Below are 24,324 nucleotides of genomic sequence, written 5' to 3' on the forward strand. Positions count from 1 at the left end.
ATCTTACATATTCCCAAGGTGAGTAATGGGATACAGCAGCCAGAGGAAGGACTAGACTGGTCTAGCACTCACTGTACCAAAGGCTCCCAGGTGAAGCTTTCTAAAAGGAATTCTTTTCTAAAGATATTTACATTATATCCCAGTAAATACACAGATCTTATGAAAATAGGCATCATTCTATGTACACCATACTATTTTATATTCCATTTTTTAAAACTTTATTTTTGATGGCATTGGGTCTTGCAGATACTATAAAAGAACTCTACCAGTGAACCAGACCTCAGGCTCCCAGTTTTTGTTCTACTAATGGGCTTAGAATTACACCCTGGAAAGCATGTAGTATATCTCCCTACAATACTGAGGGAAGTGGATAGGTGGGTAGAGAGGCCCTTGGCTCCAGCAACAGTGCCACTGAGAACTTTATTTTCAGCATCCCAAATACTTCCAGAGAAGTCTGTCATTCCTTCCGTGCTTCCTCCTTCTACATCTGTATTCACCTTTTCCAAAGAATCAGAAAACAAATTGTGTGTGCTGTGGGTAGTATGAGTGAGTGTGTGTGCTTGTGTGGGCTGAGCCTGCCAGCTGATCATAGCTGAGGGTCCAGCTCCAGTCTACTGGCTGCATGCTCAGGACACGGGAAGTTTCCACTGAGGGCCAGAGAAGGCTGTGTGGCCGTGGAAAGGCAGCCAGGCAGGGGGATTCTCTTACTCAGGGGTGGGTCAGTTTGTGTTTCTAGTCAGGTTTTCAAATTGCTGCTGGGGGTCTCCTTACTTTAAGATGTGTTTTCCTTGTCTACCAATCCAACTGTTAACCTCATCCCAAGCACCGTTACAGACATATTGAGGGTATTGTTTGACGAATTCTGGAACTCCCTGGGCCCCATAAGTTAAAACTATCACGGTACCTCTGCCACTCCCAATAAGGCCCCAGTCTTCCATTCTTTGAAAATCAATTTACTTTAGACTTTAGTAATAGTGAAATAGAAGAGCCAAAAAAGAAATACAAGTTCAGAAGTGATGCAAATGCCCGCACGGTAAATACAAAGTAGATTTCTCCATGTCAGTTCAGTGCCAACAATTCATATCGCACTCTCTAGTTCAGCTCAGTTCGAGAAAGCTCGAATAAAGTTATAGTAGTTAATCTTGCCTTCTCCGTGGGTACACATCCTGATTAACTGCAAGGGAACAAACAGGACAGGTGAGACAGAGCTCCCTTCGGCTTAAGTGCCAAGCGCCCTTCCGCATAAGGAGCCCCAGGTTTTGCCAACCCAAACAGAGTTCAGCCTTTATATCCTCAGTTGACTCTAAAGTAATCCTGTGATCCTGGAAAGTAGGTCAGACATTAAGCCCCATACTATACATAGTGAAACCACAGCAGTAATATCCATGTTTATATGGGCGTTGTGATTATCACAACACTTTCCTTTTTTCTTTATCTTTTGAGGCAGTATATCACTTTGTAGCCTCCATTGGCCTTGAACTCATGATCTTATTGCCTCTGCATCCCAAACTTTGAGGATACAAGCATGTACCAGCAGACCCAGCTTCAAAATACTTTTTTTGTTGCTGTTTTTCGAGACAGGGTTTTCCTGTGTATGGTGCCTGTCCTGGATCTCACTCTGTAGACCAGGCTGGCATGGAACTCACAGAGATCTGCCTGGCTCTGCCTCCGAGTGTTGGGATTAAAGGCATGAGCCACCACTGCCTGGCCAAAATACTTTTATTGCTATATTCAAATATAAATATTTTGCCCCCTCCCAAGAACCAAACACCCCCAAAACTACAGGCTCCTGCTGTTGTGGGATGGTCTGTATGTCAAATGTGTTGCTGATTGGTCAATGAATAAATCACTGATTGGCAGTGGCCAGGCAGGAAGTATAGGCGGGACTAACAGAGAGGAGAATTGAGAGAACAGGAAGCTGGGTGGGAGAGACACTGCCAGCTGCCATCAGGATAAGGAAGATGTAAAGTACCGGTAAGCCACAAGCCACGTGGCAAGGTATAGATTAATAGAAATGGATTAATTTAAGCTGTAAGAACAGTTAGCAAGAAGCCTGCCACGGCCATACAGTTTGTAACCAAAATAAGTCTCTGTGTTTACTTATCGGGTTTGAGCGGCTTGGGACTGGCGGGTGAGAGAGATTTGCCCTGACTGTGGGCCAGGCAGAAAAACTCTAACAACACCTGCTGTGGCAGCCTAATAGAAGATCTAGGTCTAGCCATGCTTTCAATGTCCCCGGAACTCAACAGTGATGGTAACAGTGATTGGCTGCGGTTGTCTGTACAACATCTGCCTTGCCCAGCCCCTACATGCCACTTCCCAATGGCTGCAGTTCCTTTCTCATGTTCGCTCCCGTGTCACACAGTATGAATGACTTGAAAATAAAAACTGAATTAGCCATGCTGTCAATCAAAGACTTCTAGAGCTAAATAGGTATTTAGCCCACACGAACAGGTACCCTCCTCTCATACTCATTGTCAACATTCTGTCTTCAAAAAGACCAAACAAGACCCTCCATCCTAGTTACTTAACCTAGTTACTTCAACAAAACCATTTCCTAAATGAAACTTAATTTCCAAACATTCCCTCTTGCTTGAAAATCTTCGGGAAGGTCAATAAAGCCTCCATGTTGTTAATCAATGAGCGTGTCTTGATATTAAGCTAGAGTCCTGGCCAGGGTGGGGTGAATTTTGTTCTGACTTCCAGCAGGGTCCTGGCCATCAGGATTTGTAGCGAATAAAAGAAATGACACCCTTATTTAACAATCATAAAAGTTCCAGGAGGAACACTTCCATTCCTTCTCCCCATCTTCAGCGAAACTTGTTACCCTACAGACACTGCTGCCTTGGGCAGTGGTCATACCAGCTTCCATGCTAATCCTGACAGGCTGACCTTGAAGTCTCTCAGAGCCCGCAAACATCCTGTTTATTAACTTATCTTCGGGTTCCTTCTTGGCAGCTGGTGCCTCACGATCACCTATGCTACCCTCCATCTCTAACATGCTAGTCTAGCAACTTCTCTACTATCTGTTCCCAGCCCCCTCTTAAGAGACATCCTGCAGCAACAATTTGAAAAGGAAGTTGATGCTTTGGTGTGGAAAATCCTGTCCTCAGGACAGAACGGGAAATCTGATTCTTGTAACTCCTTAGGAAGGAATGACCAGTGTTTTGTCTGTGCAGTCAACCCAAACCACCGTTCATACTGACCTCCTTAATCAAGGAGTCATCGACAGGGATATTAAGAGTGTCACAGACTTTAAAGAACACCTCTTTGTCCACAAGTCCTGACTCCTCCTTGTCATATATTTGAAATGTTTCACGGATGTTATCTTTGCAGGAATGGTCTTTCAGGTGCATCTGGATTGTGTCTATCAGGGTATCCAGGTCCTGTGCCTTGGGTTCCTCTGTAGCTTGCATGCTGTAAAGAGAAGGACATGATCGGATATAAATATATTCATTCTTGACTAATCTTACCTCAGTGAGCAAAGCTCTTATTTCGTGAAATCTGGGAAGCATCAATAATAATAATAATAATAATAAGCCAACCAGTTTTGACACACAGCTAACCTCCTCATCAGAAGGTCTCATGTGGGACAGTGTTTGAACTATGTCCCTTTTTTCCATCAGTTAAATCACTCCACCACAAAGAGCCAGCTCTCACGTACTGCCTTTTCCAATTTGCTATTTGTGGGAATCACGTTGGCCTCTACTGTTGCAGACTAACATTACCTCATCCAGACCCAAGTGCCTGAGTGCCTAGAAGTTATGCACATCACTATGCAGACAGAAATCAGAGTTTTAACATTCCTCCTTCAGTTCTCAGTGAGTTTTGTGAAAGGCCATCTGTGGGCGTTTGAAGACCGCTCTTGAGTATGGGCAGCAGTGCAGGCCTTGCGTTACTGAAACCACAGAGAGATTGGTAACAGAGCACTGGAAAGAGGGATGGCTATCCCTTCCCAACAGGACACAGTAAGAAGAAGCTCAATCTGTACTTCCTCTGAGAACGAAGCTAGTTATAAAACTAAAGAATGTTAGCTCCAACAAAGACTCCCTCATCTCCTAAATCCTTTCAGAACAAAATACCCTCCTGAGTGCTTACACTTAACATTTTTCAGTGATGAGAAAATGGACTTGAAGATGCTGGGACCTAGTCCCGATACCACATCAGAAGCTGGATCAGAACTCGTGTCTCCCCCCATTTCCAACAAGTTGTGGATCCTCGTTCCCTCTCACTGAGGCCCTCCCTCCATGACTCCACCATGGCTTCTCTGCTCTTCTTGTGTGTTACATTCAGAAACAGTGTAGCTTGGCTCCTGGTTCACTTTGGTTTTTAACCGTCCGTTTGTGTGTGGTTGTGTACACATCCGGAAGAAGGTGTCTGGTCCCTCAGAGCCAGAGTTAGATGGTTTCGGGATGCCAGTTTGTAGCATGGATGCCGGGAGTAGAACTCCCGTCGCCAGGACGGCATGGCAAGCACTCTTTACTGCTGAGCCGTCTCCCCAACCCTAGTTCCATGTTAACCTGAAGCTGCCACTGTGCAGTCTGGGCAGGTGAAAAGTAGTGTGATCTTCCAGGATCTCTTTTTTTTTTTTTTTTTTTTTTTTTTTTTTTTGAGACATAGTCTTACTGTGAAGTTCTAGCTGGCCTAAACTATGTAGACAAGAATGGCCTCCAGTTCATTGAGATTGCCTGCCTCTGCCTCCTGAGTGCTGGGATTAAAGGTGTGCACTACCACAGCCAGCTCCTAGCAGTGAATTTCAAACAATACCTCGTGAGAAAGAACCCTGGACTGCATGAAAAGACAGTTCACTAGACTGGTCAGCCTGAATGTCCAAAAGTAGGAAATGAGCCAAATAATTTACACTTTAATCATGTGATGCAGTAACGACAAAGCCACTGCCGCGCTGCAGGAAGGAAATGTGTTGTTAGTGTGAGATCTGAGGCCCCTGAGTGTGGACAGAGTGCTGGCTCTGGTAAAACTTACACAAGTATAAAGACAGATATTTGGATTTTCTTTTTTGTTTAAGGAAGCTGCTTTTAGAAAGAAAAGACAGAATGCGGGCCTGGACTCAGCAGTTAAAAGCACTTGCTGTTCCTGCAGAGGCCTTGGGTTCTGTTTCCAGCACCCACACGGTGGCTCACAACCACATGCAACTCCAGTTCCAGGGGATCTGATGCCTTTTTCTGACCTCTGTGGGCACCAGGCACCCATGTGATGCACATATATACACACAGGTAAAACACACTAATGAAAAAATATTTAAAAAATAAATTAAAAACAAAAACATGGAGCTGGAGAAATGACTCAGCAGTTAAAAATGCATCCTGTTTTTAAGATGACCTGAAGTCAGTCCAGCAGCTCAGAACTCTAGCTCTAAGGGAAACCAACACCCTCTTCTGTTCTCTGGGCCCTGCACTCACATGTGCAAACCCTCTCACGGACACATACACAAAAATAAAACTAAATCTTTTTTTTAAAATGAAAGTTATAGTCTAGCTGGGTGGTGGGAGTGCACACCTTTAATCCCAGCACTCAGGAGGCAGAAGCAGGTGGATCTCTGAGTTTGAGGCCAGCCTGGTTTCAGGATAGAGCCAGAACTGTTACACAAAGAAGCCTGGAGAGAGAGAGAGAGAGAGAGACAGAGAGAGACAGAGACAGAGACAGAGACAGACAGACAGACAGACAGAAAGCCATAGTCACCTGTGAAACAGAGGGTAGAAGTACATGGAAAATGTGAATGTAATGCTTACTTAAAGCATTAAACTGTTGATGCTTCATAAAACATTCTAAGATATCTGAAATGTTAATGATAGACTGCAAAAGCCAGTAAATAGCCCTCAAAAGTATTATATTTTATATGAATATTAAACAACAAAATATTAGAAGCAGTCATCTCTGGTTTATGAGTTTTTTGTTTCAAATGGTTGTGCTTACTTCAGCTTTTGTCACCTAAGTTTTATTACCTCTGTTTTGTTTTCCTTTCTCTTGTTTTTGAGACCTCTCACTGTGTAGCCCATGCTAGCCCTTAACTCCCGTTCCCCTGCAAAGCTTCCAAGCACTGGTATTACAAGTGTGTACCACCAAACCAGGTTTACTCCCTTCAATTTTAAGCAGATATTACTGTTATAGCAAGGTAAAAACAATAAGGGTCATAAAATTCCCCCAGTATAGAAAGGGTCCCTTGAATCACTTATTACAGAAGCATAATATGATCATCAGATTCATATAGGCAGGGGGCCATTTTAGTGACAGGAAGTACCCAAACCTCCATCTCCACACGCTCTCAGGAGGTAAGGTCTCCTGCCTGTCACATATCTGAATATATATGACTGAAGTTATAATTTTAGATCAGATCATTTGGGGGAAAGACAGTAGCTCTCTCTTCCCAGAAGAATCCAGACACTCATTTCCTTCAAACAGCAGAGAAAACACCCATGCAGCATGGAAGAAATGTGGGTGGATGGTAACAGGTATGCCGCAAGCCCCTCCTGGATACCTGTGTGGGTGCGGGTGTTCCAAAGCCCCTCCTGGATACCTGTGGGGGTGCGGGTGTTCCAAAGCCCCTCGTGGATACCTGTGTGGGTGCAGGTGTTCCCTAAGGGCCGGCTGCTTCTCCCAAATGCTTTTGCTGCCTTTGTTCATAGATGCTTTATATAACACTTTAAAATATTTGGCCTCGTTTCTATTTCGAAATTAATTTCTTAAGTTTTTCTGAATATCATTTAGATGTTTTCGAATGATTATTTTCCTAAAACCAGTTTATTTTGTAGTTTTTTAAAGTGTCCCCCTTTTACAACTGAATTCACATATTGTTTATTTATTTATTTATTTTTTTTTTTTTTTTTTGGTTTTTCGAGACAGGGTTTCTCTGTGTAGCTTTGCGCCTTTCCTGGAACTCACTTGGTAGTCCAGGCTGGCCTCGAACTCACAGAGATCCGCCTGGCTCTGCCTCCCGAGTGCTGGGATTAAAGGCGTGCGCCACCACCGCCCGGCTATATTTTTTTTCATACAAGAATTTAAATTGATGAACTGTTGGTTGGTTTTGTTTTTTTCTTTTTTCTTTCTTTTTTGGCTTGGATTTCAGTAGAGACGTGTTTAAGGGCAGAGTTCTTCTCAATATTTGATTTTTCTAGTGTTGGTTTGGCAAAGTGTTTCATGGCCTAGGCAATGAAATTAAAAAACTTGGTCGGTTTCTGGTAAATTCTGGGAAGGACTTTTTAAATTTTAATGAATTATAGTTTTGTTTGGTTGGTTGGTTGTTTTTGTTTTGTTTTCATTTGTTTGTTTTTTTTGACACAGGATCTCATACAGTGCAGGTTGGCTTTGAACTCCTGTCTCCAGCTGAGAACAAGTGTTGTCTGCCTCCAGCTATTGTAGGACATGAAAAGCATAAGCCAATGGGAGATTGTTTCTGCTGTTACTGTTGTGGGTACCAAGTGCAACCTCACTGACAGTCTGCATTAAGTCAAGGGAGGTAGGGATACTGAAAATGAGAGATCAGAAGCAAGAGGCACTGGAGGGTCAAACTAAAGAGCACAACAGCTTATTGGATGTGGTTTAAAATATAAGGGTCCTGTCAAGGACAGAGAGCGACTCACACCGTATCACAGGGAGTTAACTCTGTTAAGTTAGGCAAGGAGGCAAGCAGGAGGACAGATGCAGGATCTTGAGAAACAGCAACCCGGACAATGTAAATCGAAGATGCACCTGACGGGTTCTCAGAGCGGGGACACCAGACTCTGACTCCCCAGATCAAAGCAGAGGTTTCCAAAAGAGGGTGGTAAAGAGTAATTAATACTGTTTGTCCAAAAAACAAGCTAACCGGGAGGGGAGGGGTCAGGAAACTGTGGAACGGGCCAAATCTAGCTGACAACTGCCCTTTATTTGGAAAGGTCTATTGGAACACACCTGCTTTTATTCGTTTACCTTTGTCTGTGGCTGCTTTCATGCTGGAAGGGTGGGGTTGAGTATTCCCAAGAGACGCTATGACTGAATCACTCAGCATCGGAGCCTCTGCAAACAAAAGCTTGCCAGCCTCTGCTCTAGATCGCAGCCCCCGATTGTCTCACATATTTGCTTAAGCTAGTATGAATGTCAAGTCTAATGCAGGGGACAAGCGCAAATATCTGCTCAACTAATGCATTAAGTGAGACGATTATGTTTGAAAGCCATCAATGACCTTCAAGAAAGCAATTCATGAAGAGTGTCTGGATTCTCAAGTCAGGGAGAAAATGATCACAGATGCACAATAGAAGCCTTGCATTTGGAGAAGGTGAAAGAGGATGATCACGTGGACGTTCTGAAGTAAAGATGGGAGGACTGGGGAAGTGCCCACTGGGTTGCTTTATCTCACATTTGACTTTTGTTTTTTGTTTTTTTGGTTTTTTTTTTTTTTTGGTTTTTCGAGACAGGGTTTCTCTGTGTAGCTTTGCGCCTTTCCTGGAACTCACTTGGTAGCCCAGGCTGGCCTCGAACTCACAGAGATCCGCCTGGCTCTGCCTCCCGAGGACTTTTGTTTTTAAGGCTTACCTGCATATGTGTTTTGCCCGTGAAGAAACATGGGGACGGGGGGGTGGGGGGGGGGGGGGGGTGGGGGGGGGGGGTGGAGTCCGTGACGGTCTTTTTAAGGATTTCCCTGCACATGCGCATGTGGGCTTACGGAGCTATGCCACGCATGCGCAGATTGCGTGACCACGCTGTGCACGGATGATGTAAGACATAAGGCCCCTAACTTGGCTACCGAACTGTGCATGTGCACTCATGCAGCTAGGGGAGTGACCAGGAATTCTAACAGAGACTACCTGGAAACACCAAGGGAGGGAGGAAGGAAGACTCACTGAGTAGGAAAGGGGATCCACCTGAAGTTGAAGGGCACAAAAGAGTCCGCTAAAGAAAGGAGGATGTGGTCTGTATACAGATGTGTGTTCATGCTGGCCATACAGACAGATTCTGTGATAAAGTGGGCTTATGGGCCACGTGCATGTTTTTATCCTTAAATCTGAGTTCACAAAATTGCAAAGGCAGAAAGGCCTGGAGATATGGCTCCGTGGTTAAGACACTGGCTGCTCTTTCAGAGAACCCGGGTTCAGTGTTCAGCCCCCAGGTAACGGCTCACAACCATCTATGACTCCATTTGTAGGGGCTCCCATGCCTTATTCCAGGCTCTGGGTACCAGGCAAATACATGGTGCACAGACATAGGTGCAGGCAAAACTTCCATATACATAAAATAACATTTTTTTTTTCAATTGCAAAGGAGATCCCTTACTCCCTAAGAACTTCAAGCCAAAATCAGTATTCAGTTAATTTCCTATATGCTACACCAATTTTCTGGCCCAGAGAAAACAATGGCTAGCCGCTCAAAAATCCATCCTCTTGGAATTGTCACCTACCATAAAAATACACAGACCTAATCTAGACAGTGACTTTAATCCCAGCACCCCACTCCGGAGGCAGAGGCAAGCGGACCTCTCCGAGTTCAAGGCCAACCATTGACTACAGAGTGAATTCCAGGACAGCCAGGGCTACACAGAGGAAACCCTGTCTCGAACAAAACAAAAGAAAATACACAGGCCTGCTGATTCTTGGGAACCTCTTGAGATTATTAGCTGAATGAAGGATGTGCACTTCCTACTGCAGGGTTCGTTATAGATTGGGATAGGGAAAGGGCCAAAGCGGGAAGGGCTTGAAGACACAGGAGTGTGACCTCAGGATTTATGTCATCTTCACACATTTCCTCTCACAGAGGACAACTGACAGAAGTGAGGACGGGAAAAGGGACAGCAGCAGCCCTCTTTGTCCAACACCTGCTCTCCCTTCCTTTTATGGCTACAGAAGTCTGAGCCCTCGTGCACTTTTCCTCGTTGCCTGATATAAAATGAGGTTTTGCTGGTAGCATGCTTGAGCAAATAGCTCCCAGGGTCTGCTGGTATTTGCACAGACACAGGAGAATAGAAGGGGACCCTTTTGAGAAGGAGCTGAATTGAACATAATGGCCATGAATACCAAGTGGGCCCTTAGTGCTCACCATGCCGCCTCCCACTTTCCTGGACAGCCACACTACTTCAGTTCTCACGAGCCAGGGTGGAAAGACCGGACAGTGAAAGGGAGAAGGGAGAGGGCGAAAACCCTCACCCTCGGGTACCTGGATTAAGCCTCTCACCAAATGGCATCAAGTCCCTGGCAAAGGACTTGAAATCGCATTTTTGAGAAAAATCTCACAAGATAATGAACAGGTTTATAATCCAGACATGTGCCTTGGCTCCGTGTGACCTATGATATAGTAAGAATCCCTTTGACCTTGCGGGGCCTGAGGTTTGGTCAGAACTCCTTTCTCCTCTTTAAACATTTATAATGCATCTCATAAACCGCTTGATAACCTCAGTTAATAAGGAAGAGTTCTGTTTATTTATCTATGTACTTTTGCAACTCTGGAGATTAAACACCAGACCTCACACATGCTAGCAAGTTCTCTACCTCTGAGCGACATCCTCAGTCTCATTTTATTTTTGAGACATGGTTTCACTAAGTCCATCAGGCGTGCCTTGAAGATGTGAGCAGCTAGGCCACAGGCCTGTGCCCTAAAGTCTGGCAAGGAGAGTTCTTTAGAGAAAATAATTATACCAAAATATTTTTAGTTAATCTTTCAAATCCTTTGAGTAATGTGTTTTTAGTAGCCACTATTATTAATATATTATAATTATAATATACTAATATTAACATATGCACTATTATTAATATACTTAAATATGACTCTCCCCTCAGAATCCTGGGTCCTCTCTAGGGAATGTATAACAGTCCTTTTCTTCAAACCTCTCCTCGATCCTCCTTCTCTCCCCGCTTCTGTCCTCTCCTCTTCCTCTCTCCCTCTCTCCTCCCCCTTCCTCCTCCCCAGGCTCTCTCTCTTCTCCTTCCTCCCTCTTTCTGTCCCTCCTCTATGCCTTTGCTTAAATCTACATAAAAATCTCTCTTTTCATAAACAAATCTCAGCTTGGCTTCACACCGACTGGCCTGGAAATTCTTTTCAACAGCCTGGGGTTCTGGCTGCCGCTGAGCAGAGGACCCTGAAGAGAACTCCCCAGGCCGCCCAGAAGGCTGTGCCTAACCACACTACCTGCTCCCCTGACACAATGACAGATTTTCCCCACTTGTAACATCTCTGGAATTAAGATACATTTTTCAATTGATGGTGAATATAGATTAGAATTGGGCCGGGCAGTGGTGGCGCACGCCTTTAATCCCAGCACTCGGGAGGCAGAGCCAGGCGGATCTCTGTGAGTTCGAGGCCAGCCTGGGCTACCAAGTGAGTCCCAGGAAAGGCGCAAAGCTACACAGAGAAACCCTGTCTCGAAAAACCAAAAGAATTGGTCCTATTTTTTTCTGTTGCTGTAGTAAGTAAAATAACACTGTATTTTAATTTTTAGGTGTTCATTTCCCTTATGTTCAATATATAACCTATATGTTCAATAAAATAACACATTTCACAAATTCCTACTGTACTCCACACTATGACAAACACTTAGAAGCGCTTTCCAACCACATTTTTCTGTCTATGTGTGTCTGTTCCCTTAGGTTCTGACTTCATGTCACCAACATCAAAGTTTCTAAGAATAGTGCCTGGACTGCTGGGGTCTCCAAGGCCCTTGGAAGGTTCTCCAAGGTGAAAAACAACACCACCACTACTGTTTATCTTTTCCCTCCTCTTCCCCCACAAGCATACACAAATTTTCCCAAATATTACACAATAAAGGTTTTTTTTTTTTTTTTCTGGGCTGAATTTAAAAACATAAAAATTCAGCTGTCTTCTCTTAAGAAAACCAGATATTAAAGGTATTCTCAAAAAATTAAAGTGTAATTCTTCCCAATAGTTGTTTTTGTTTGGAAAACAGAAAACATAGTTATTTTCCACAGAGATTGTTCTCGTTTTTGTGGCTCAGTTCATAGTGTGCTTGGCTAGCATGTGTGAGGCCCTGGATTCGATTCCCAGCCCCATATAAAACCAGGACCGGAAGTGCACACACCTGTAGTCCCATCATGTGGGAGGCAGAGGCAGGAGGATCATAATTCTAGGTCAGCCTCAGCTCCATATCAGTTTCAAGGCTAGTTGGGAACACATGCAACTCTATCTAAAAAAAAGTTACCTTCGTTAGTATATTCTAAAAAAGTATTTTTACATTTCAGATATAATTTCTAATATGCTAAATATGAACAGATTAAAAGTTCTTAATGATCTTGTTATGGTTTGTATGAAAAAAAAATGTTCCTGTGATGGCTATTCTTTTTTGTCAAGTTGACTACATCCGGAACTAACTAAAACCCAAGAAGCTGGGTACACCTGTGAGAGATTTTTTAATTAGATGTTTTGAGGTGGGAAGATCCTCCTCTAGTCTGGGCCACACCTTCTGCATCCATCCTCTATCAAGGACACGGAAGAAGGAAACTTGTTCTCTTTGCCTGCTTGACCTTGGTCCCAATGGCAAGTCTATTTCTTCACTGGCATTGCAGAACATCCCTAGTTCTTTGGGATTCTGGTGTATCCTGAAGACCAGCTGAGACATCCAGCCTTGTGTACTGAACAACTACTGGATGCTTGGATCTTCTGTTGGTAGACAGCCATTGTTGGACTAGCTGGACCACAGCCTGTAAACCACTCTAATAAACCCCCCCTCTCTCATGTATATATGAGAGTTATATTCATATATCTATATTCAGAATATATATATATTCTGTAAGCTGTGTTCCTCTAGAGAACTCTGGCTAATACAGTCCCTCCATAGGCTCATGGATTTGATCACTTGGTCCCCAGCTGGTGGCACTGTTTGGGGAGGTTGTGGAACCTTTGTGAGGTGGAGCCTTGCTGCAGCAGGTCCAGCACTGGAGGTGGAGATCGAGTGCTTATCGTCTTACCCCACTTCCCGTTCATTCTCTTTGCCTGGCCCTCACACTAGAAGATGTGTCTCCTGCCCTGACATCATGCCTGCTACTTCCTGTTATGCCTCCCCCACCCCCACAATGGACTCTTACTCCTCTGGAATACGAGGGAATACCATAAGCCACATAAACTCTTCCTTCTGGAAGTTGCCTTAGTCATAGTATTTTACCACAGCAACAGAAAAGTAACTAATACAGGTCTACAGTGTTTTTTCAATCACGAGTGTCCTGAAACTAACATTTTTTAGGATGATTGCCCTAGATAAATAAACAGTGCTTCTACCCAGCGCCAAGTTCTCTCCACTGCTAAATCCCATCCATCCTGTCTCTCACACTTCAGCAACTCTGCCCATCTCTCACACATCTGTCAGTTCCTCCCCACTGAATTTTAACATGCACCAATATGATTTTGTTGTTTGAGACAGGGTCTTGCCTGTGATGACCTCAAATTCACAATAGTGCTGCTTGGCCACCTGATAGATGGGATCAAAGGCAGGTAGGTGGCTTTCGTATTTTTGTATTTTTTTGCTTGTATTTTTTTCCATCTTAAACCAAACACAAAACATAATTTTCAGCTGACTTTACCTCCTCTGCTAGCTACGGTTCCCTTTCTCTGTCCTCCTTTGAACAAAACTCCTCATAAATACTGTGTGTACATTTTATCTAGAGTGCCTCCCATCCTCCCTTACATCTACCTCTTTTGAGCTTTCCTAACTCTGCTGGAAATCTCATTGAAGTCCTTAGTCCCCTGCATAATGCTAGCACACACCTGGTTCTATTTTATCTCCTAAATATAAAATACACTCCAAACCCAAGTCTCTACCACACTCCCCTAACAAACTCCTGTATCCAGTTCTCACTGTCCCTATCTCAGGCGACAGTAAGTCCGTCCTGCTGCTCAGGCCCCATCTTAGAACCTTCTTTAACTCTTCTAGTTCTCTCATGCCCTGTAACTTATCTTTTGTCACATTGGCTCAGCCAATTAGATCATTTCTTCACTTCTCTGGCCTTCATGCTCTGCCATCTCCTACAGTATTGTTTCTAATCTCCCTCCCGATCTCTCTCGCACACCCTCTTTCTCTTCCCTCCTACTCCTTCTCAATCTCACATAGCTCAGGCTGGCCTCAAACTCTCTATGTAGCTGAGGCTGGCCTTGAAACTCTTGAGCCTTCTGACTGTACCTCCCAAGGGCTAGAATTAGGTTTGCACCACCACATGTGGCTCTGATTGGAGTATCAACGTGGCAGCGGGCTAGTCCTATAAAAGCGTATGTCAGACCCGGATCCTCCTCTACTCAGAGACTCCCAGTGCAGTCCAGCTCCTCGTTAATTTTCCTTTGTAGTTTTTTTTTTCCCATTAATTTTCTAATTTCAGCACTTACCCCTCCTCATCTCACTGGTCTATCCAGTTCCTTGAGCATGCTAAGTGGAGCATGCTACCTGGCAGGCTCTGTACTCACTAGTCCTGCATCTACATAGCTACCCAGAGAACTCGCTTCCCTTCAAGGGTTTGCTCAGAGTTGCCCTCGAAAGTGGCTCCCCTCTGCCAAGCAAGTGCAAACCACTGCCAACCTCCAGAAATGCTTGCCACCTACATTTGCCTTATTTTTGTATCGTGTATTTTGTATTGCCTTAATTTTGTATGCAATTTATCACGGATTGTGCTGTATGATGAAGTTTGTATTACTCTCTGTCAATTCCTGCTTAGGTCAGTCCAGAAAGAGAGCAATTTTGTATTTATTTTGTTTACTGATCAGACCAGTGGCCTAGTGATAACATCTGAAGCAGATATGGCAGGCATTCGTTCAATAAATATTTGCTGCAGGGGGGAAAACTGGAAAATTTCTAAGACGGTAATTATTATTTTGAGCCCAAGAAACCATCTACATTTGCCTGACAACTCCAACCTGGTAAAGGAAAGCTGAAATCCTAAAACATCATTATGCATCTACTTCGACAAGAATTCCTTTCTAGGATTCTGCAGGGATGACTCAGTGGGTCAGAATGCTTGCTGCGTGAGCATTCAGGTATGAGGAGCTCAGGTCCCGGCCCTTGTGTAGAAACAAAACAAAAAACCCTGAGTGTGGCTGCACCCTCAACCCCAGTGCTGCGGGGAGCAGAGACAAGGGGATCATCGGGTTGCTGGCCACCAGCCTAGATCCAGACTTAGTGAGAGGCTCTGCCTCAAAGAAATACGGCATAGCATGACCGAACAGGATACTTAACGTTCTCCTCTGCACACGAGTGAACAAGCATGTGTGCCTATGTACCTAGGCACACACGTGCACATATACCACATAAATACAACACACACAGGGTGGGATTGCTTTCTAAATAGCTTGCATGTGCCAAATCCTTACCCAAGGCAGTCAAACATACCTTTCTGATCCTGGTGCAAGAACATCCTGTGGGGGAGCATCCTGTGCGGGAGCATCCTTTCGGATACGGTTCTGGATTGAGGCGAGGGCTTCTGCTGAATACTGGGAAGCGTTGCTCTCCATGTATTTTAAAACATACTCATCTGTATCAAGGATGATGAATCGATGGCTGAACACTGAGGAGAGAGTAGCGTTACACTTAGTTCCGCTTTGCTTCTCTCATGCAGTCAGGAGCAAAACAATGTTAACCTGTTAGCAATAGATCCACAGTTAATCATTTGTGGCCAACTAGTGAAGTGTTTTGTTTTGTTGTGGTGGTTTTGTTTCGTTCGTTTGTTTGTTTTTTTTTTTAATTTTATTTTTTTTGAGACAAAAAGTCTCTCTACAAAGTCCTGGCTGTCCTGGACCTCACAATGTACACCAGGCTGGCCTTGAACTCACAGAGATCCACCTGCCTCTGCCTCCCAAGTACTAAGATTAAAGGTGTGTGCTATCACATCTGGCCAGACTAGTGAATTTTGAACATATACATTAATATTCAGTGGTTTCCTCGGGTTTCTTATGTTAACATCTAACAAATGGAGCCAATATATACAACAATGTAGTATCAACAAACTCAGTTAATTTAGAGTGTAACTGATAAGCAAGGAGATTAAGAAATAGTCATATTAGCACCATCTCAGTCAGAACACAGCCCGATTGCTTCTGATAAGCCTTAAGAATGAATTAAGTCATAGCTGTGAAGAATCCATTTTTCAAGCCAAGAGGAAACTCGGAGCCATGTTTAGACTTACCCTCAATCACGGCACCGATGAAGAAGTCACCTGGTCCATAGTAGACGGGGTTGTCAACTGAAGAGAATGGTTTAACAACTTTAGTCCGGCCCAGGAACTTGCCCCCGATGATACCGGAATTTCGAACAGGAGGTTCAAAGATACTGATCATATCAGTGGCAAGAAAATAAGAGAAGACAAACCGACGGTTTTTGTCTTCTGGGATAGGGGACTCCTAGGAAGATGGAGAAAAGAGAATATCAAGGTCCATGATCTTTCCAAGAACCCCCAAATGAAACCAAGCTGGATGCATATAAACCTGCCACATGTTGAGGGTCTGGGCTGGGACAGCCAGGCTTCACTGTGGGAAGGGAGGCCACCCTAACTCAACTCCCGTGGACTGCTGACTTGTGGGAGTGTAGGCACGGATGCTAAGATGCAGAAGAGAATCCCAGGAGCAAAGCCCTGGGAAAAAAACAGCCTGAGCACATCTCCCCAGCCAGCCACGCGGCTCCACAGCCAGGGGAGAAGTCTCACCCAAAAGGTAAGCCAGGGAACATGACAAGTCCACAGCCTTTACAAGGCTCAACTACAGTACGAAGGAATCCCCAGTTCAGAGGGCAGCAGCTGGGCACAATTTTGAGAATCTGCGGCTTTAAAACTGAGTTATCTGGAGGCCTGAGAACAGGCCACATACACAAGTATGGAGCCTGAGTCAGCCTGCCACAGACCCAGGGTCTACGTAGAGACCGCTCCAAGGAGCAGCTGTGGAGAGCAGGAGGGCTGGATGTTGACAGACTAGGAAGTGAAGATGCTAAGAAGCTCAGCCGAGGCAGGGAAGTGTACAGGGAAAATAGCTCCACCCTTGTGGGTCTCATCGATTGAGAATAAATCGGCTTTGTAGCCTTGAACTTCAGGTCAGGAAGTTGATCAACATCCGGGGTTACCTATTTGCCGTGACATTCACTACTGGATAATCTAAGAACTCTGACATTTCAGTGAACTACATGTACATTCAAAGCTATGTCCCTTCCACGGAGTGATTGTATTGCTTTTCTACTGCTGTGGGGAAAGAAAAAACCCAACAACAAGAAGGAGAGTTTGTTTGGGGCTCACAGTTGCATTAGATGGTGGAGCAGAGGTAGCAAGTGAGGGATGCTGGAGCAGCTGCGGAGGCATCACGTCTCTAGTCACTAGCAGGAGACAGAGAGAACTAGCTGGGAATGGGCTGGCACGGGGCATTGTTTTTGAACCTCAAAGTTCCACCCCCCCACCCCCCACCCCCCGCCGTGACACACCTCCTCCAGCAAAACCTCTTAAGCCTCCCCTAAAAATACCAAAACCTGGGAACCAAGTATTCAAATGCTAATGGCTTTCTGGATACATCTCATCCAAACCACCTCCGCGGTGGCCAATACTTCAGGGTCTTGGAAGTATGGGCCAGGTCTTGTGCCGCTCCAGGACTCAGTACGCAGTGGGCGCCGTCTCTGCTCCTGAGGTACTCAGAACACACTCATGGCCACAGTATTAGCTCCCCTGGGGTTATTTTTGCTTCCTTCTCCCTCAGGCCGCTCTAGCTAGAAACTCTCCAACGAGACAGAGCATAACGTGTGCTGCCAGTCCCGCCTCCCTTGTTCCTAATCGCGGGGAGTATTTCCTCCACATTTCATCACTGAAATGCTGTTGACAGTAGGGTTTGCAGATATATTTTATAAGATTAAGAAAATTCCCTTTACTTTCCATTTCTTAAGAGATTTATTTTAAAATGTAATGGACTGATCTTAACAAGTTTTTTTTTTTGGAACATATTTTTCAGTTTCATCCTGGAAATATAGTTCAAAACTTAAAACAGGGTGTTTTGTGTGTGTGGGGGGGGAGGTTGTTTTTCATTCTTTCTTGAAATCCTCAATCTTGCTTGTTATCTCCTTCAATATAATAAACAGATCTTTTTAAAGCTTGAGTTTAAAAAACTTTAAAATTTTTAACTACATCTTCATGCTTTTAAATGACTTGCTATATATTAAAGGCAGTGTCCAGAGAGATGACTCCGTAGTTCAGGACACTGGCTGCTCTCCCAGAGTCTGACCTGGGTTTAATTCCCAGCACCCGCATGGTGGCTTACAACCTTCACAACCATCTGTAACTCTCGGGATCTGATACCCTCTGCTGGCCTCTTGGGCATCAGGCATACATGTGGTACATTGTGGGGGGTCCCCATAGGCCTTCTGGATGGCAGGGGAATGGTCCACCAATAGACAAGAATGAATCTCGGTTCAGTCTGACCTAAGTACCGGCACTGAGCCAAAACTTCGAGTATCTGATACCAGTTCATTTATTTTAGCCATACTTAAGCCCAGCACAATTTTGGAAGAAGTTTTCTGATAACAATTAACTCAGTCCCACGAGTACAGGAAATCTCAAGACATTTACACTGAAGTTCTTTACAGAGTACATATGGCTTCATCTGTAAGATGGGTTCTGTTGACTCAGAAACAACGCTCAAAATAAGGGTCCAGGGAGAATGACTGAGATCAACATAAGACTTGTGGGAGTCAGGATTGGGCCAGGCCCTAAGATAATTTGTAAGTCACTTAGGCTGTGGTAAAGTACAAATGCATCTCTCACAAGGATGAGGTTTATGGTCTAGAAGTAATGCCCAAGGTTTTAGGAATCAGACACCCTCTTCTGGTCTCTTGGGCAGCAGGCATACATAGACCTTCACACAAGGTTTTAGGGGGAAAGGGTCTGGGATAAGTCAACAAATTTTTGGGGATATGGGTGGAGCCTGGCTCACCATACAGCAGAGGATCACCAGGCTGTAAATTACACCCATTTCCAGCATTCCAGGAGGAAGACATGTTAAATATCTCCCCCACTTTGAAGGATGCCTGTGTATTTAACTTTCCTGGCTTCTCCAGTACTTAACTGTGTGCACAAGGACTTTTTTGCCCTCTACAGTGCATGACCATACATGTAGGCAAACTACTCATACACATAAAATAATTTAAAAATTTCAAAAGATCTTTGTGAATGTAGTATAATTCAGCTTTTTATATGTAATATAAAATATATCCATATAGATATCATAGCTAGTACTAAAAATCGGTAAGACATAGTTTCTATTCTTCAGGAAATATACTCTGGAAGAGTCTGTCAATACACAGATGATTTGAATATGATATTGAAATTTACAATTGCTTAACAGAGGCAAGATGGATGCAAATTTTGAGGTATAAAAGGGAGAGATTATGGATGGCGTGTGGAGATCTAGGAATGGCATGTGGAGAGTCAGGAATTGAGCTGGGTCTTGGTTCAGAAGCACCGTACTTAGTACTACCTATCATTTCTGAAGGCTGGCTCCCATATCCAGTGTTTGCTGTTGGGAGCACATGACCCTGGCACTGTAATGCTGCACCCTATAGACAAAATGAACAACTGTCCAATGTACCGAGACAGAAGAAAAAGATCTTAGTGTATAAACTTTGCCTCACCAGTGCAGCTAGATAGCGGAGCACCTTGTTGTCATTCACCAACATTTTAATGATATCTTTTCTGGGAGCTTTGGGAATGAGAGCAAAACAGTTCTGAGCAGAATCTTCAATTAGTCCATAGCCATTATATGGAGGTAACTCCTGGAGAGAAACAAGAAGGAAGAAGTGAGGCTATCGGTGTTGACGTCGCACAAGAGATATCACTGTGAGTGTTTTCTTCAAAGTCAGCTCAGAAACACTTACCCAAAAGCAACTTTTGAGGACTGCAAATTCATGGCTAACCTAGGTTATGTAATTAGATCTTGTCTCAAAAATAAATGAATAAACATCCCATTCTCAACAAGTCACAAGACATATAAAAGAACTAGGAAATTGGTACATTGAAGGGGAAAAAAAATAAGCAACAGAGATTTTCCCTAGGAAAGATCCCAGGGAGGGTATGCTTGACAATGGCTTTAAAACAACTACCTTAAAAATGCTCCAAGAGGGCCAGCCCACGGGGTGGGGGTTGGGGTGGGGGCGAAGGGGCAGCACTTGCCAAGGAAGCCTCAGGACCTGAACTTGAACTCTAAATTCACAGTGGAAGCAGAGAACCAACACCCAAAAGTTCTCCCCTGACCTCCACATATATACCATGGCATGCACTCGTGCATACACACACACACACACACACACACACACACACACACACACACACACAATTTTTTTTAAATGCTCAAAGAAAGGGAGATATGGAAAACTTAAAGAAAATTAAGTATAAGAAAGTGAAATATCAATCAAGACACAGAAAACCTAAAATAAAACCAAAATTAAATTAAAAAAGGGTCATTGAGCTGGCCCAGTAAGTAAAAGCGCTCACTGACAACCTGAGTTCAATCCCCAGAACCCACAGCATACAACGAGAGAAACCATTCCCACCAAATTGTCCCCTCACCTCCATTTGCATGCTGAGCACACATGCACAAAATAAATTATAAATGTAAATTAAAGAAATTATGGAGCTGAAAATTAAAATGAACTAAAATGAAAATCTCACTCTTAGGATTCAAAGGCAGATTTGAGTAAACAGAAGAATTAATGACTCCAGAAGCCAGGTGTGACTGTGCATGTCTGTCATCCCATCGCTTGGAGGTACCGACAGGAAGGTCAGGAGTTCAAGGACATCCTTGGCTACATAGCTAGTTCAAGGATGGCTTACACTATATGAGACCCTTGGGGGGGGGTGGTGGAAGGAAGGGAGGGAGGGAGGGAGGGAGAGAGGAAGAAGGATGGACTCCTGAAGTTAGGCTAATGCAAACTATTCACTCTGAGGAATATAAAGACTGAAGAAAAATCCCACGGATGCTCTCAGGAACCAACATAAGCATCACATCTCATAAAAAGAGGAGAAGAAAAATGAGGGGAGAGAGTGTGTCTGAAGAAATAATAGTTTACATTTCTTCAACCAGCTGAAAGACATGAATAAACACATACAAAGAGCCCGAAGATGAGTTCAGAGACTCACGTTGTCAGACACACAATGACCAAATGTCCCGATGAGAAAGAGAATCTCGAAAGTGGGAGAGACTTGCCTAGTCACACACAATAGGGTTATCAGCAGATCTCTCCCAAGTGACTTTGGAGACCACAGGCACTGGGCCAATGTATCCAATGGGCCAATCGTAAAAGGAAATAAACCATGACAATGGGGAAATCTATACATAGCAAAGCTGTCCTTCAGAAACGAGGGACAAATCAAGATATTTCTAAATGAACAAAATCTGGGAGAGTTAGTTACCACTGCACCTGACTGGCAAGCAGTGTGCCCAGGAGTCCTTCCAAGTTAAGCAAAGGGACAGGACACTAGACGCTATCCAAAGGGTTCCATAATGGTGAATGCACAGAGGTTAACCGAGAGACATTACAAACTAATCTACAAGTAAGTGTTCTTATCATTTTAGGTTGTGATACCATAATTTCTCTGTCATGTAATTTAGGAGAGCTAGAGGTATTGCTAGGTAATAGAGGACTTGTCTACCATGTGCAACATCCCAGCTTTGATAGCTACCATTGAAAACAAGACAGAACAAAAGAAAACCTTCATGATATGGGAGACTAATTGACTTGAAGTGGGGAAACCACTTGGATCTACAAAATATGCTTTGGTTTAATACCATTGCACTAGGTACTTTAACATAGTTAAGATAGTATGCTGTGTGCATTTGAACATAATTTAAAATGGGAAAAAATTAAAACATTTTTAAAAGTAATATAGCCTTGCTATAAGAATCAAAATTAGAGCCGCACAGGGACTATCAGAAGGAAGTTCTCTGGTCATCCCCTTGCTCCACCTTCCCATCCCCACAAAGAGAAACCAGTGCCCACAATTGATAAGGCAGCTGTTTCTGACAGCTGTTTCTCAGCCTTTATAAACAGAGGTTATATACAGAAATGTAGATACTTATTCACTTAAAATACTCTATGGACATTTTCCATGTTAATATGCATGGACTTACTTTATCTTTTATGGGCCTTACAATTTTCCACTAGTATGGATAGATGTGTTTTGTCAACCTCATTTTCATCCTGCACAAAACATGTATTCCTTTATAGTCCTCAAGGTGTATTTTGTAGACCAAAGATAAACAATATTCTCGAGGGTCGAGGGAAAGAGAGTTTCGGGGAGCGGGAGATCCCAGCTGGATCAAGAACAGAGAGGGAGAACAAGGAATAGGAGACCATGGTAAATGAAAACCACATGAGAATAGGAAGAAGCAAAGTGCTAGAGAGGCCCACAGAAATCCACAAAGATACCCCCACAATAGACTGCTGGCAATGGTTGAGAGACAGCCCGAACTAACCTACTCTGGTGATGGGATGGCCAAATACCCTAATTGTCGTGCTAGAAACCCCATCCAATGACTGAGGGATCTGGATGCAGAGATCCACAGCTAGGCCCCCCGTGGAGCTCCGGGAGTCCAATTAGCGAGAAAGAGGAGGGTTTATATGAGCGAGAATTGTTGAGACCAAGGTTGAATAAAGCACAGGGACAAATAGCCAAATGAATGGAAACACATTAACTATGAACCAATGGCTGAGGGGCCCCAACTGGGTCAGGCCCTCTGAATGGGTGAGACAGTTGATTGACTTGATCTGTTTGGGAGGCATCCAGGCAGTGGGACCGGGTCCTGTGCTTATTGCATGAGTTGGCTGTTTGAAACCTGGGGCTTATGCTGGGTCACTTGGCTCGGCCTGGGAGGAGGGGACTGGACCTGCCTGGACTGAGTCTACCAGGTTGAACTCAATCCTCGGGGGAGTCTTTGCCCTGGAGGAGATGGGAATGGGGAGTGGGCTGAGGGGAAGGGGAGGGGCGTGGGAGGGGGGAGAACAAGGGAATCCGTGGCTAATATGTAGAACTGAATTGTATTGTAAAATAAAATAAAATAAAATAAACAATATTCTAAAGAATTAAACAGCACCTTCAGAAAGGTGATTCTACCTGACTTTCCTATCAACAGTCTACAAGAATTGCATTTTCAAAGAGACAAACACTAGGCACTAAAAATCTTTAAAATTGAGCAGACTATAAAACCTCATTATTGTCGCTCTGTATCTTTGATTGTAACTAGACTGCGGGTGTTTTCGTATGGTGATGGGCTCTTTGTATTTCCTCTTTTGTGAGCCTCTATCATAGAGAACTCATTCATTTTTATTGAGTTCTTTCCTCCATTTTCCACATCGTTTTCTTAGTGCATTTCTGTTCCATTACCTGTTTTACAGGAGGTGGCTCATGCTTGGTCACGTCGATGCGTGGTAAATCGGACATTCCAAACTTGTCTTTGTAGTACTGTCGGGTGAACTGATCACAGTCGTAAATGAAGAAAGTCCTCCCGAGGATGGTGAGGGACTTCCCCACAATGAAGTCCTTGGCAGTGTACCACTCCAGCACCTCTTGATCAGAGATTTCCAGCACACACTGAGGGAAGTTCTCTAATAGGAGATGGGGTTAGAGGGATGAAGGAAAGTACAGAGGAAGAAAGCTGAACGTAAGCACTGGGTATTCTTGATGGCTGGCTCTGGTTTAGGGTTGAGCACCCACTGATTTGCCAAAGGAATATAAGGCTGTATATGTCAATCTTTACAAAATACACAAATAATATGACAGATATTTTTCATGAAATCTCTCTTCTACATTCAGCTATCACTATCATCAAAAGCCTCCAAGATCCACAGAATTACTACTTGGTCATCTGAGACATGTAAGAGAGTTGGCTCTGGAAGGGACCGAGGTCACTGGGTTCTAACTCGCCACCCAATTTCCCACACATCCAACAATTATTAGGTCTACCTGTATACAAAGTGCACTGCTAACTACTGAGGCTACACAATTAGCTGTGTAAAACCAACTCCTGCCTTTGAGGGGAAAATATCCTGTTTGTTGAGATAGATAATAACTTAGATAATGGGTTCTCCTACACACACACACACACACACACACACACACACACACAGAGTCGCCACTGCTATCAGGAGAGTATGACATAGTCATACACATGAGGTAGGGGTACAGACAATTAATGAGATGATTACAGTAATCCACTCCCACAGGAATCTCCTTCCGATATTGAATGAAGCTTGCATTTTGGAAACGAGTCCAGTTTTATCAGTGTGTTGTGAGAACTAAGGGTTAACTTATTCCAGATGGATTTAATGCCGAATGGCCTCTATGAACATCACAAAGGCCAGTCAATTCTGGTGGGGTACCACACTACATA

The 24,324-nt window shown here is 43.9% G+C and overlaps 1 protein-coding gene across 1 annotated transcript in view; it reads right to left on the reverse strand.

Moving 5' to 3' along the window:
• Positions 1-937: 937 nt before the first annotated feature.
• The window catches only part of Efhc1 (EF-hand domain containing 1), a 39,499-nt gene continuing 16,112 nt past the window's right edge, over positions 938-24,324 (reverse strand). The window contains exons 6-11 of the mRNA XM_052745362.1: positions 23,319-23,539; positions 19,571-19,711; positions 16,101-16,314; positions 15,308-15,482; positions 3,207-3,417; positions 938-1,174 (exon numbers count right to left, since the gene is read on the reverse strand). Of these exons, the coding sequence (XP_052601322.1) occupies positions 1,103-1,174; positions 3,207-3,417; positions 15,308-15,482; positions 16,101-16,314; positions 19,571-19,711; positions 23,319-23,539 (1,034 nt within the window). The 3' untranslated portion in view covers positions 938-1,102. The remainder of the gene's footprint in view (positions 1,175-3,206; positions 3,418-15,307; positions 15,483-16,100; positions 16,315-19,570; positions 19,712-23,318; positions 23,540-24,324) is intronic.

Source organism: Peromyscus californicus, unplaced genomic scaffold, assembly GCF_007827085.1.
Source record: "Peromyscus californicus insignis strain IS unplaced genomic scaffold, ASM782708v3 Scaffold_19__1_contigs__length_69161282, whole genome shotgun sequence".
Classification (NCBI taxonomy): domain Eukaryota; kingdom Metazoa; phylum Chordata; class Mammalia; order Rodentia; family Cricetidae; genus Peromyscus; species Peromyscus californicus.